General features: G+C 40.0%; 1 protein-coding gene across 1 annotated transcript in view; it reads left to right on the forward strand.

Annotated features, from left to right (window-relative positions):
• The window catches only part of Ofcc1 (orofacial cleft 1 candidate 1), a 306,918-nt gene that overhangs the window by 83,013 nt on the left and 208,553 nt on the right, over positions 1-15,352 (forward strand). Inside the window, 1 exon segment of the mRNA XM_039096372.2 lies at positions 10,079-10,155. Coding sequence (XP_038952300.1) covers positions 10,079-10,155 — 77 coding nt within the window.

The raw sequence follows: 15,352 nt of genomic DNA on the forward strand, positions 1-15,352 counted from the left end.
GTCAGGTATCAACTTCTACCCTTTTAGCATTTGATCATAAACTACCATTGCTCAAATGTATTTTGTAGCTCTGCCTTAGTAATAACTTTCTCACAAACAAGGTCCTTTTTGATTATGTACATAATAGATACATACAAATATGTTTAATTATTTATTATTAATTATTTATTAAATAGAAATATTTATTAAGTACCTAAAATGAGAAATGACTCTAATATAAAATTAAAGCTTTGGATGACTGAAAGGTAGAAGTAGGTGTAATGTCACTATTTCTTAAAGAGATTCTTATCTACTTGGTTCAGATGCTAGAGGATCCCTCTAGGGTTTTATTTGTTGTCTGGCATTTATAAAATAGCTTTCTGTGTTATTTTGTAAAGTGTGTATTGTTTCCTATCTTGATGCTTACTTGTGTCTGTAATTCTATTATTGCATGAGAAATTCCACATACTTGAATTTTCTTGATATTTCTTGGTCTATAAAAATGCTTCAATCACTTATGTATGTAAGGTGTGCTATGAATTTGCTCATCCCTAATGAATATCCACATTTGCTATTAGAATAGAAATTCTAAGTACTCTTTAATATTATCCCCAGCATAATGGGGATGCATAGAGTGCCAAAAGTCGATAATTTATATTTTTTGAAAATTCCTATATATATGTTTTCTGAGCAAAAATTAATAAATGTAAAGAAAGCTCCATTATACACTTTCTTCATTTTAACTTTTTTTGGTGAAAAAACACCAATAAATGGCCTTTGGGGTGTGTGTGTGTGTGTGTGTGTGTGTGTGTGTGTGTGTAGTATGTATATGTGCATGTGTATATGTGCATACACACATGTGAACGTGCACATGCATATGTGCATGTGTGTGTGTTGTTTCCATCAATTTACTATCCATAGGCTGAAATTTACATAATCAACATTGACCATTTGTGAGTAGAAAGAAAAGTTTATGAAACACAGTGAATAATTCACGTTTTAGAATTTTCCATTAAAATCACATCTTAAATGAAAAATAAGGTTATGGATAAATTTTGTAAAGAACCTAAACTCCTGAATCTTTCACCTCTTTTTTCTAGTTTAGGTACAGAAATGACTAGTCATGGTTATAGCTGGCTGATTCATTCATTAGGACTCTGCAACTGTAGCAACTTTGCTAGGGTGATGGAAGTCGTTCCGCCATCTTTGTGACCTCCTTGATGCCTTTTCCCTCTGTCTAATTTTCCATTCACTTGTAAATAAAGTAGCCTCTGTCAACAAAGTATCTTTCCAAGACATATATTTGAGACTGATGTGCTGTTTAATTCTTGTTCCATGAAGTCTATGTTTAATATATAGTCTAGAGAAAGTATGGTGGTATACACTTCTAATCCCAGCAATGTGGGAATGAGGTAGAAGATATCTCAGGCTACAGTGAGGCAGCCTTTCTCAAGCCAAAATGAAACAGAAAGAAACACATACAGTGTTCCACAGGTACAAATAGGTTTTGAGCTGTAGGGGGTTCCTTTGGTGCAGGGGTGGGGTGCAGTGGGTGGGCATGGGACAGTCAGCGACAGATGATGTAGTACAGCATGCTGGGGAAGTGCACAGAGGACAGCAATATGACTGGAGCAAAGGTACTGAACTGCAGGGTGAGGACTGGGATGGTAAAGCTGTGCGACGTCCTGACTGAACGCGACACGCCAAAATACTCTACCTTAATTCTAAGAATATATTCCCAAAGGTTACGTTAGAAATGTCTATATTGCTGTGCCTGGTTCCCATTTCCTCTCACTGGTTCTACTGCTGGCCTGTGAACAAGGTCCCTGTAGCTGCTTAATAAAAAACTTCTGGATGTTTTCAGAGGGGGAGGAGTTAATGACTGGATGTCAATTTTATAAAAATGCATGCAGAGTAAATCCTTTGTCAAGTATAAGAAGCCGACCCAAGTAACATCAACATATTTAGTCAAATTCATCACCATTTTATGTAATATTCGGTTTGTGCACAGACTTCACTGATTGTCCCTTAAATATGCTTCGCCACATGTGTGTCTACTAGGACCCAATCAGAAGCATGGACTGCAGCTGTTCTGTCCAGCAAGCCTGACATACCGATTGGATTAGCTGTGCCACAGACACCCTATACACACACTTGACTACTGCTTCCTCCTGGAAGCAATTATTCATCTTTGAATATTTCGTTTTGTTTTCCCTGATACCGTGTCTATAAAAAAGACAGGATATGTGGAGAAACAGTTCAGATGACATTAGGTCATTGGTAGTTCCATTATTTAGTTGAGAGGCAGAAAGCGTGACTTTATGTTTAATATTAGAAACATATTTTCCCCCTTTGGGCTCTAAGATATGTCCCATAAAGCAGTTGTTTTTTCTAAGTAGCTTAAAGATGTAATAAGTCCAGGAAATCTGCCAGAAATTCAGGTCTTCATGAACTTATAATGTAATGTACTCATCAGTCCTTAGGTTTCACACCTCTCTGTGCCACCTCAAGTTATTATTTTTGCATCTGATTTTCTGAGAATTATATTTTCCTGATCTGTGTGTTATTGCATATTCCCTTACGTATTGATAGAGCACTGTTGTGACTAGAACATTGTTTGACTGAGATCCCAAACGTTTATGTGCTAGGTCCTCAGGGTCTGAGTGATGGCAAAATCACTGAGATAGGAAATGGCTTAGGAGCCAATTAGAACATGGGTATCACCCAAGCATGGCTTAACGTTGTCCACTGGAGTTGTAGCTCTCCTGGGACCAGGGTAGAACTGAAAGAGCGGGTTGTTAGAAAGTCGATCTGCTCTAACATTGTGGACATTTCTGCATGCGGACACGACCCTTTCCCACTTTTCCGCCATACAATTTATTTAATCGAAGCCTTGCCATAGGGTGCAGAGATTTCGGACTTTAGAATTACAAAGCTGTGAGTTAAACTAAGTCTTTCTTTATAAGCTGTGATGGTTTATATATGCTTGGGCCAGTGAGGGGCACTATTAGGAGGTGTGGCATTTTTGGAGTAGGTGTGTCACTGCGGGGGTGGGCTTAAGACCTTAGTCCTAGCTGCTGAAGACGAGCACCTTCTGATGAAGATGTAGAACTCTCAGCTCCTCCTGCACCATGCCTGCCTGGACACTGCCATTCTCCTGCCTTGATGATAATGGACTGACCCTCTGAACCTGTAAGCCAGCCCCAATTAAATGTTGTCCTTTTTTTAAAAATTTGGATATTATTTATTTACATTTCAAATGTTATCCCCTTTCCTGGTTTTTCCCTCCATTTACTCCCTATCCCCTTCCCCTCACCCTATTTCTATGAGGGTTTTCTCCACCCAACCACCCACCCCTTCCCACCTCCCTGCCCTACACTGGGGGGGGGTCAAGCTTTGGCAAGACCAAGGTCTTCTCCTCCCATTGGTGCCCGACAAGACCATCCTCTGTTACATATGCAGCTGGAGCCATGGGTGTGTCCATGTGTAGTCTTTGGATGGTGGTTTAGTCCCTGGGAGCTCTGGCTAGTTGGTATTGTTGTTCTTATGGGGTTGCAAACCCCTTCAACTCCTTATATCGTTTCTCTAACTCCTCCACTGCAGACCCTGTTCTCAGTTCAATGGTTGGCTGTGAGCATCCGCCTCTGTATTTGTCATGCTCTGGCAGAGCCTCTCAGGAGACAGCTATATAAGGCTTCTGTCAGCTAGCACTTCTTGGCATCAGAAATATTGTCTGGGTTTGTATGTTTATAGGCTGGATCCCCAAGTGTGGCAGGCTCTGGATGGCCTTTCCTTCATTCTCTGATCCAAACTTCTTCTCTGTATTTCTTCCTGTGAATATTTTTGTTTCCCCTTCTAAGAAGGAAAGAATCATCTGCACTTTGGTCATCCTTCTTCTTGAGCTTCATGTGGTCTGTGGATTGTATCTTGGGTATTCTGAGCTTTTGGGCTAATATCCACTTAACAGGGAGTGCATACCATGTGTGGTTTTTGTGATTGAGTTACCTAACTCAGGATTATATTTTCTAGTTCCATCCATTTGCCTATGAATTTCATGAAGTCATTGTTTTTGATAGCTAAGTAATATTCCATTGTGTAGATGTACCACATTTTCTGTATCCATTCCTCTGTCGAAGGGCATCTGGGTTCTTTCCAGCTTCTGGCTATTATAAACAAGGCTGCTATGAACATAGTGGAGCATATGTCCTTGTTATATGTTGGAGCATTTTTTTGGATATATACCCAGGAGTAATGTAGCTGGGTCCTATGTCCAATTTTTGAGTAACCTCCAGACTGACTTCCAGAATTGTACCAGCTTGCAATCCTACCAACAATGGAGGAGTGTTCCTCTTTCTCCACATCCTCGCCAGCATCTGTTGTCCCCTGAGTTTTTTATCTTAGCCATTCAGAATGGAGTGAGGTAGAATCTCAGGATTGTTTTGATTTGCATTTCCCTGATGACTAAGGATGTTGAACATTTCCTTAGGTGCTTCTCAGCCATTTAGTCTTCCTCAGTTGAGAATTCTTTATTTAGCTCTGTACTCCATTTTTAAATAGGGTTATTTGATTGTCTGGAATCTAACTTCTTGAGTTCTTTGTATATATTGGATATAGCCCTTTTTCAGATGTAGGATTGGTAAAGATCTTTTCCAATCTGGTGCTCGCAATTTTGTCCTAATGACTGTGTCCTTTGCCTTACAGAAACTTTGCAATTTTATGAAGTCTTATTTGTTGAATCTTGATCTTAGAGCATAAGCTATTGGTGTTCTATTCAGGAAAATTTCCCCAGTGTCCATGTGTTCAAGGCTCTTCCCCTCTTTTTCCTCTATTAGTTTGAGTGTATCTGGTTTTATGTGGCGGTCCTTGATCCACTTGGACTTGAGCTTTGTACAGGGTGATAAGAATGGGTTGATTTGCATTCTGATAAATGCTGACTGCCAGTTGAACCAGCACCATTTGTTGAAAATGCTATCTTTTTCCCCCCCTGGATGTTTTAGCTTCTTTATCAAATATCAGGTGACCATAGGTGTGTGGGTTCATTTCCGGGTCTTCAATTCCATTCCATTCATCTACTTCCCTGTCTCTGTAACAATATTATACAGTTTTTGTCACTATTGATCTGTAATACAGCTGGAGGTCAGGAATGTTGATTCCCCCAGAAGTTCTTTTATTGTTGAGTATAGTTTTTTTGTTATTCCAAATGAATTTGCAAATTGCTCTTTGAAGAATAGAGTTGGAATTTTGTAGGGGATTGCATTGAATCTGTAGATTGCTTTTGGAAAGATGGCCATTTTTGCAATATTAATCCTGCCAATCCATGAGCATGAGAGATATTTTCCATCTTCTGAGATCTTTAGTTTCTTTCTTCAAAGACTTGAAGTTCTTTACATACAGATCTTTCACTTGCTTGGTTAGAGTCACACAGAGGTATTTTATGTTATTTGGGATTATATTGAAGGATATCATTTCCTTCATTTCATTGTTTGTTCATCCATCCTATCACATATCACTTTTAAAAAGGATATGGAGCCTATAAGGTTAATTCTTGAATCTAAATTATTTTCTAAGGGCTGTTAACATGTGACAGAAAACATATATGCAATAATTAGTCTTTCCTGTCAAAATGGTTGGATTGAGGGGAAATGCCCAGGAAATAAGTAAATCACATCTCTGGGTATAGCTTTGAGGACATTTCTAGAGAAGATTAAGAGAACAAGACCCATCTTGAATGGGAGTGGCACCATCCCAGAGGCTGGGAGCCTGGTTGCGATCCAAGAGGAAAGAGGAAAATGCCAGTTAATGCAAGCAAATGCACTCCCCTTCTCTGCTTCCTGGTTGCTATGAATGAGCTACTCTGGGCTAACACAGCATCCCCACTATGAACACAAATCCCAGAGACTGTGAGCCAAAATAAATATTTCTCCTTACTATGCATATGTCATGTTGTCACAGTGACAAAAAGTCTGATTAGCCAACAAAATTAGTACCAAAAGTGGCGTTATCATTCCGAGTATTCCTGAAAACAATTAAAAAAGATTTATAAGTCGCTTGTGCCAGAAATCTGAAAAGTTTAGCGATACAGGATAGGAAAGCTAGAAATGCCTACAATTTAAGCTTAATGAATAATCATGGTGGGAGCACAGAAGACTAGAATGCTTACATGACTGAAAGTAAACACTGAGCTCTTCAGGTTGCAGAAGGAGATGGGGACTTGTTTGGGAACTTTAACAAAGATCATTTGTGTTAAATTATAGCAAATAACTTACCTATATTTTGTTCTTGCCTTGAGACTTTCCAAGATGCTGCTGATCTTGGATTGAATAAACAATGAGAAAGCAGTCAGCACAAGCAGAGCGTCCCTGCTCTGTCTGCTCTTTGGCTTCCAGGACGACAACTGCTCTGCTTTGCCCCACTCTGCCAATATGGATTGAAACCTCTTGAAGAAAGAGGCAAATAAAACTGCCCTAACCCCACTCATTACTTTACAAAATGCTGTGATTTCACAGTGATGGAAAAAACTAACCTGTTTAGGTTTTTTTATACTTTTATTTTACTTTCCCTTTTATTTGAAGTAGATTCTCCTTCCATACAATTTATCCTGATAACAGTCTCCCCTCTCTTGACTCAGTTTCTCCACCCCTCACCATTTTCCCTTCCATCCAGATCCACTCCTTTTCTGTCTGTCATCATCAAAGAATGGACTTCCAAGAGACAACAAAATATAACAAAATAAAATATGATAAGTTAAAACAGAAAACATTATATTAAAGTTAGATAAGGTAACTCAATAGAAGGAAAAAAACCCAAGAGAGGGTACATGAATCAGAAACCCATTTGTCTACACTTAGGGTTCCCATAAAAATATTAAAGTGAAAGCCATAATATGTATGCAGAGGACCTGGTACTGATCCCTGTCTGCCCTTTGCTTGCTCCTTCAGTCTCTGTGAGTTCACATGAGTTTTTCTTAGTCGATCTAGAGGGGCTTGTTCTGGTGTCTTCCATGACTCTTATACTCTTTCTGTCTCCTCTTCTGCAGGGTTCCCTATCTTCTGCGGGGAGATGATTTGATGTAGTACACACCCCATTTAGAGATGAGTATTGCAAAGTGCTTCTACCTCTCTGAGTGAGGTCTGACTGTAGGTCTCTGTCTTTGTTCCCATCTGTTTCAAAAGGAAGCTTCTCTGATGATGGTTAAGTAAGCTACTGATCTATGAGTTATTTTATCACTGTATATTTTTAGGACCAATAGTGTTTAGTTTTATTGTAGGTCTCTGGTTCTTGGTCACCCATGCAGTGTTAGGTATGGATTACATCTCGTGGAGTAGGCCTCAAATCACATCAGTTATGGACTGGTTACTCACGGCAGCTTTGTGTCATATCATCCTAGTATATTGTGCAGTTAGTACCCAGATGTGGATAAATGTTTGTGGCTAACTTGGTTGTACTTATGTATGTATATGTGTGTGTGTGTGTGTGTGTGTGTGTGTGTGTACATATATGTATGTAACAATAATTAATGAAAAAAGGAGGCCATGAATTTGAAAGCAAGCAAGGAAGGGTATGAGAAAATCTAGGAGGAGGGAAGATGAGGGGAAAATTATGTAATTATATTATAATCTCAAAAAATAAAATTTGAGGAGTGGTATTTTATTATTTTTATTATTTTAAACTTTATACATACACTATAGAATTGCCATATGCAAGAATAATATATATGCATAATTGATATATAAAAGCTTAATGTGTCAACGTTAATGAAAGTACATACTTAAATATGTATAATTCGCTTGGAAAAAATTATAATGCTTAAAATATTTCAGTTAAAATTCATAATTCATAGCATAACTCATATAAATATTTATATTATTTGAAGCTATTGAAGACAGTGAATTAATTTTGTTACTGAGAATTTACAAATTTATACAGAATTTTAATGTAGAGATCACTTGTTTCGTAGTCTTTAGATATATATGGATACATATGGACACACACATATACATATACATATATGCATATATATATGCTTATATTTGGTTCTTAGTGTGATAAAAAGTTTCTTCTAACAATTTATAAACTTCTGAATTTCTTATCCTTTTATAGTGGGTGTGTGTGTACCTTCTGACTTTTGTAAACATTTATAGAGATTATATGAAATAACGGGTTCCAGGAAGAGCTTTCGATACACTTCATTGCATGTGTATCATCCATTGCTTCATCTCCCAAACAGATATATGGGTGAAAAGCTGTGGATAAGATTCTCTTCAGCGTCCTGTCTCAGGCAATCCTGAGGGTCTTAGACAGCCCCATGCTTGGATTGCAGGCGATGACTCGACTCGGGTGTTGCTTCTAACACTGGGGCATGGTTTATCAGAAAACCCAAATCTTCTGGGACTTTGAAGATGCACAGTGAACTTTAGGGAGAACTTGAGTTAAGGTTTGAATCATCCCAAGAAAAATGTGACTAGACTCTCCGTGATCTTTCAGACATGTGTGAGAAGCAGAACAACATCTCATCGCAAATGGGGAAAATAAAATCCTTCCATGGGTTTTGCCAGAGAGATTGGCAGCCAGCTGCCTGATGAAATTCTTAGGAAAACTGAGACTGTAGCTAGCAAATGGACAGCAGAGATAAGAAAATTCCAGATCCTGGGCCTGTTCATGCTGCCTGGTAGATTCTTGCTGCTTCTGGTAGGAAAAAAAAATGTGACGAGAGAGAGATAAACTAGAGGCAGGAGTCAAATGTGTCCATTTTGAAGGTTGTGACACGCTTAGCCTCTCATACAGCAAGCAACACCAAAAATGGTACCCGAGTGAAAACTGTGGCTCAGAGAGTCAATAGGGTCACCATTTAAAGCTTTCGTTAGGACTACAGACGCATCAGAAGCAAAGCCCCAGACTACTGTTCGTGGAGAGGAAAGACAGTCTGAAGGGATGAAGGGATACCCAGCTCTTCCTAATCAAATAATACTAGATTCCTGGAGAGTTGAGCATTTCCCACTTCCTGTCCTGGAAATTTGAGACACTCAAGAGTCTCACTTTTTCCAAAGGAAGCAATTGTCAAGAAAACCCACAGAAATCTCACAAAGGCAAGAAACCTCTGCTTCAACTATAAGGACCAACGAGACCTGCAGATAAGGATATCTCAGGCTTCTTATGTTCACCAGCAGGAAACAGGATGAGAAACCAAATGGCAGAGCCCTGATCCATCCGTAAACCAAACCAATACAACAACAACAAAAAGTAGAAATAATATCCGGGAAATGCTCATTAACACATGCAGTTAATATGTATAGAGAGGTGTAAAAAAACAGTGGATTAAAGAAACTAAAATTCAAACCGTGGAACCTGGAGTTTATTGGGCAAATACGCAGAGCTGTGGGGACCCATTTCCAGTCTTGAGACATCATCAAAGAGAATGCAAGATCTGCTGGATTTCACAGCCTCATGAACCTGTGATCCCAGCCAACAGCTCACCCCTGCGTCTAGCACTCCCTCTCCCTCATAATGTATGCCTACGTGAGTTACTATTAATATATATATATGTATATATATAAATATTAATAGACTTATTGTTCTAGTGTAATTATTTCTCCTTTTACTTTGGAAATGGGTACATGACTAAAATACTGTAGTATATCTTGTGTTCTATGAATTTAGCCACATGTCCGTGTTGAAAACCATATAACACTATATTAGGGAGAGTACAAGATGTGAAAAGGAGACAGGAAATGAGGCAGGGAGGAGAGAATATGCACATGGAGATGATTGGATTGAGATTGGGATGTGGCTTGGCTAGTAAGAACTAGAAATACGCATGGGAATCCGTGTTAGCATCATCAACTCTTTGTTCTTTGGCGATGCCATCTCTTGCTGTCTGTATCTTCCTGGGCAGCAATTATGTGAGTAAGGAAAGTTGGCTTTCATGAAAATGCAGCCGCCCTAGTTAGAATTCCATGATTTTTATTTGTCTTGGGGAATCATAATTTTGGGGGGTTGGCAAGTTCTGGTTTTAGAGAGTCCAGTTGTTCCAAAGATACTTCAAGTGTATGCTGAGTAAGTTTTATACATTTTTCTTTCATCTTTCTCTTCTTCCATGCAGGATTTGAAATTTGAAAGAGAAGGACTCAGCCAGAACATTCCCATGTCATGTTTAAAGAAGGAAAAAGCATTCAAGAAGTACGTTCCTTAATGTCAAGAATTTGAGCACTGTAGTGTGTGTGTGTGTGTGTGTGTGTGTGTGTGTGTGTGTGTGTGTGTGTGTGTGTGGTCTTCCTATGAATTAAGTATGGTTGGATTTGGATTGCAGGTAATAGGCACCCCTAGATTCACTTAACCAGAGTGCCAGGATTTAGGGAACTATGTCCCCATATTATCCTTGGAAGTTCAGTATTCTTCATCTCTGAGAGGTTGGAGGATGTGCCGTCTAGCCTTGCTGGTATAACTGGGAGCTGTGTTTGACTGACCTCTCTGAGAACATTCAGATTCTTGGGCCAGTATAGAAACTTCCAAGGTGCGGGCACAGCAGTCACTTCACACCACCATACCCAGAGCTGACATGTGTCAGGGGTCAGCTTCCACCTGGGATCGTCTCATTTAAAGCATTAGCATTTACCCATCCTGTCTGTCCGTGAACAAGGCTGTCAGCCTACTTCCGCATCAGTTGACTGTCAGTGAGGCAGGAATGACGACACCTGTTGGGTATCCTGGGGGTTGAATGAGGTAAAAAAGTAAAGTATGTCAGACAAAGTTTCTCCGAGCTTGCCGAACACCCAGTGCTACATCATGCTGAGAACATCAGTGGTTCTCAACAAGGATCAATGTCATCCCCAAGGAACATTTGACAGCATCTAGTGTCATTTTGATTGTGGAGGCTGGCGTTAGATAGGTTGCCTAAGAGTATTCAATGAGCAGAGGGCAGGATTCATTAAATCGTCCTGCAGTGCAGTGAGCAGCCTCCACTAGGAAGCGTTACCTGGTTACAGAGGTCAATGGTGCTGAGGCTGAGAAGACGGCTGCACATAGGTGCTGCCTCGTTATTGCTACTTCCCCAGCTTGTGTTCCAAATGCAAATAGGATAAACACTGGAGTGGATCCTGTCTCCCTGTGAAGACCACGTAGTGTCTGAGATGCTCGCTGTGCATGTAGGATTATATATCATTAAGGTGCCATTTTGATGTTCAACTAGAGACCAGGAGAACATGGAATAGCATCCCTTCCACACCCAGCATTTCTAATGATAGGACTTTGTCTTATGGAAATTGCCAGGGAAGCCTTTAAGACTTTACACGTGAGAGAGCTAATTCCAGGCTAACTTGCAACAGCCAAAATAGGAACTAACCTAAATAGCCAAGAATAAGGGAGCATTTAAATAAGTTGCGGCAGACAGAAATAAACGTTGGACGTACCTAAAACTCAAAAGCAGCAAATAGAAAAATATGCATACCGTGGACAAAGTAGAAAATAGTATTCATAGCATCAGTTCCACTTTGTATTAAAGATGAATGATTTAGCTCATGGAGAAGGCAGTATTTTGCAGAGGTCATATCCAGTCTGTAGGCTGTGGGAAGGGTTTTGATGATGCACAATGGGGCACATACACAACCAGACTTTGGTAACCACGGTGTTGTGTGTAACTTGTCATAGTCTCAACCAGCCTTTAGATAGAAAGTATCTATAGGAGCTGGAAAGATGGCTCAGTTAAAGAGCAAATATGGCTCGTTCAGAGAAGGCTTAGCTTTAGTCCCCATGGCTCAAAATCACATACAACTCAAGCCATATGTCAGTGGTTCTCAACCTTCTCAATGCTGCAACCCTTTAATACAGCTCTTCATGTCATGGTGGCCCCCAACCATAAAGTTATCTTTATTGATACTTCATATCTCAAATTTTGGTACTGTTATGAATTGTTATGAATTGTTTTCCAAGATACCCCCAACAGAATCAAGACCTGTGGATTGAGAACTACTGCTTTAGGTGATCCGATATCCTCTTTAGGGCTCTTGTACTGTCCTCACATGTATATACTCACATATACACACCTGTGTACACATAATTTAAAATAAGTAAATCTTAACAAAAGGTATTTGTTAAAAAATATACAGACCCAACATATACACTGAAGATATATATATAGTTATTTTCCCCCTTTTTACTTCTCTAAACAATCTGGCACAGAAACTATCTGCATAGAATTTGCATTATCTTCAGTGTTGGAAGTCAGGCAGAAATGACTTCATCTGTAAGGGAACCTGGATGTATAAGGTCCTTGAAATACCACACCATTATAGATAAGGCACTTGAGCATTGGGTTTCAGCCTCTGGGAGGAGGGTGTGTCTCAGAACCTACCTTCTAGTGTATATAGATGATGGCTGTACCTTCATTAACATAACGTTAATAATGCTTGATCAGGGAGTGAGACAGGAATGGTAACCTACTTTTTCTCTTGTCTTAGGAACCCTAACTACAGGAGCTCCTTAACCATTTAGTTGGATCTGGCTTATAGCTTCAGAAGTTTAGTCCATTGTTCCCCTGGTGGGCAGCACGGCACAGTGCACACAGACATAGCACTGGGGGAGGAGCTGAAATTTTCCATCCAGATCCAGAGGCAGCAGGAAGGAGAGCCACTGGGCCTGACTTGGGCTTCAGATGCCCTACAGTCCACCTCCAGTGACGTACTTCCTCCAACAAGGCCATATCTCCCAATAGTATCATTCCTATGCGTCCATGGGGGCCATTTTCAATGCAGACAGAATCTCATGCCTGCTGCTGGCCTCTGACCGTGACCACAATTGCTTTATAGGAACTCAAGTCAACAATGTCTCTGGGTACCTGCTCCCTTGTACTCACTCTTTTTTCTTTTTAATTTTTAAAAAATTAATTGGTTATTTTATTTCCTTTCATTTCAAATGTCCCCTTCCTGGTCTCCCCCTCCCCCCAAATCCTTACCTCATCTCCCTTCCCCTTTGCCTCTATGAAGGTACTCTACTCACTCACTTCTGCCTCACTGCTCTAGCATCCTCCTACATTGGGGCAATAAGCCTCCACAGGACCAAGGGCCTCCCGTCCCACTGATGCCAGATAAGGCTATCCTCCGCTACATATATAGCTGGAGCCATGGGTCCCTCCATGTGTACTCTTTGGTTGGTGGTTTAGTCTCTGGGAACTCTGGGGAGTATGGTTAGTTGAGATTGTTCTTCCTACGGGGTTGCAATCCCCTTCATCAATCCTCCCCCAGATCTTCCATGGGGCTCCCCAGGGCTCAGTCCCGATGGTTGGCTGTGAGTATCTGCATCTGTCTCAGTCAGATGCTGGCAGAGCCTCTCAGAGGACAGCCATACCAGGCTCCTGTCTGCAAGTACGTCTTGGCATCAGCAATAGTATTTGGTGTTTGAATCCTAGGTGAGGTGGTCTCTGGATGGCCTTTCCTTCAGTCTCTGCTTCATGTTTTGTCCCTGCATTTCTTTTAGACATGAATAATTCTGGGTTAAAAATTTTGAGATGGGTTGGTGGCCCCTCACTTGTTTTTAACTTGCAGGAAATGTTTTAGAAGAAGGTAGGCTTGTTACCAAGGACTATGTTTTCTTTTAGTTCTTCCTTCCTTCCTTCCTTCCTTCTTTCTTTCTTTCTTTCTTTCTTTCTTTCTTTCTTTCTTTCTTTCTTTCTGATAATAGTGAATGCAACATCTCAGTGTGCAGATTAAAATTTTAGGACATTTCTGAGCACCTTGTAATTTTTGCCAAGGGAACAAAGAAAGAAACTGAGAGGAGCCATCTTACTGTGGTTAGCATGGGATGTTTGATGTTTACTAATGAAATCTGTTTACCTTCATAACTGTATAATAGGGCCATTAAAGACAATAGATACAGTAGTTTAAAAGTAATAAAATTTACAACAAAGTGTATTTAATTTGAAATTGAATTGCTAGCAAATGGGTGTCCTAATGAACCCCTGTGTCAACGCGGCTCCAACCACATTAAGGGAGATAATTTGTATCATAGAAACTGAATCAGCAGTGAGACCCCAAAAGGCTATTCCTCTGGTGGGGGTACAGTCATTGTCACAGATGGCCCTGCTGTTGGAATTAAGCTTAAGTCAGGAGAAGTGGGAGATACGATTCTTCCAAATTCAAATGCACTTGGGAAAGCAGACAGATGATGTTAGGGTTTGAGAAGCAAGCAAACAAAAAAGTCAATAAGGAAGAAGAGTCTTGTATAAAGGGAGTACATACTATTAGGAGGATAAGAGCCCGGGGAGCATTTTAAGGAAAGAAACGAATCTTGATCTCCAGCCCTTGCATTAAAGACAGAAAATGTTCGTGTCATTTCGGCTAAGCATCTATCTTAAATAACTGCTTTTTCTCAAGATTTTATGAACAGTTTGTAGGATCAAAGAAGAATGGGTAGAAAAAATGAAATGACAAGAAATATTTTCAAATATGGTCTTCTATGTCTCCTGTATCTATGCTTTCAACCACTAATGGATGGAAAACGTAGTTAGGTCAGTGATGATGGCTTTCGCCATACTGAGCATGCTTGCTCTGTTGTATGCTAAAGAAACAGGGCAGCACAGCAGCTGTTTACATAATCTTTACATTCATTGAGCAGACTAGTAAACCAGCCAAAGCAGTGGTTCTCAACCTGTGGGTCTCCACCCCTTTGGGGATCAAATGACCTTTTCATAGGGGTTGATGAAGAGTTTCAGAAAGCACAGATGTTCACATTATGGTTCATAGCAACAGCAGAATTATAGTTATGAAATAACAAAAAGAATTTTATGGTTGGGGAGGATCAACCCAACATGAGGAACTACATTAAAGCCTCACGACATGAGGAAGGTTGAGAACCTCTACTCTGGAGATTATTTAAAGGATACAGTAAGAAGCAGGGCTGGAAAGATGGCCCAGGGCGTTAGAAGGCTCGCAGGTCTTGTAGATGACCAGGGTTTGCTTCCCACCACTCATGTGGGGTGACTCACAGTTACCTGTAACTCTGGCTCCAGGGTATCTGATGCTCTCTTCTGACCTCCAAATCAGTAGCCACAGGGCTGTATTTGCAAATGCATATATGCACAAATGCAAAGTTAAAATAAAAATATGAAAAAAATGTAGTGTATGTTCACAGGATATATGTATATATCATGAAGGGACAGGAGCTTCTGTGGATACTGGTATTCATGAAGAGTCCCCAAGCCCATTTCTTTCAGGTAAACTGTATTTGATTTCTTAGTTATTTCTCAAACAATTGACATTTTAACTGTTGGGAGCTCAGTACCTTATATAGCATATATTTTATGGAACTGTACTTCAAAAACATGCTTTAATCACATGTAGCACCTGCAACGTGCTGTTTATTTAATTCCTAGTTAACATAAGAA

The sequence above is a fragment of the Rattus norvegicus genome, chromosome 17 (assembly GCF_036323735.1).
Source record: "Rattus norvegicus strain BN/NHsdMcwi chromosome 17, GRCr8, whole genome shotgun sequence".
Taxonomy (NCBI): domain Eukaryota; kingdom Metazoa; phylum Chordata; class Mammalia; order Rodentia; family Muridae; genus Rattus; species Rattus norvegicus.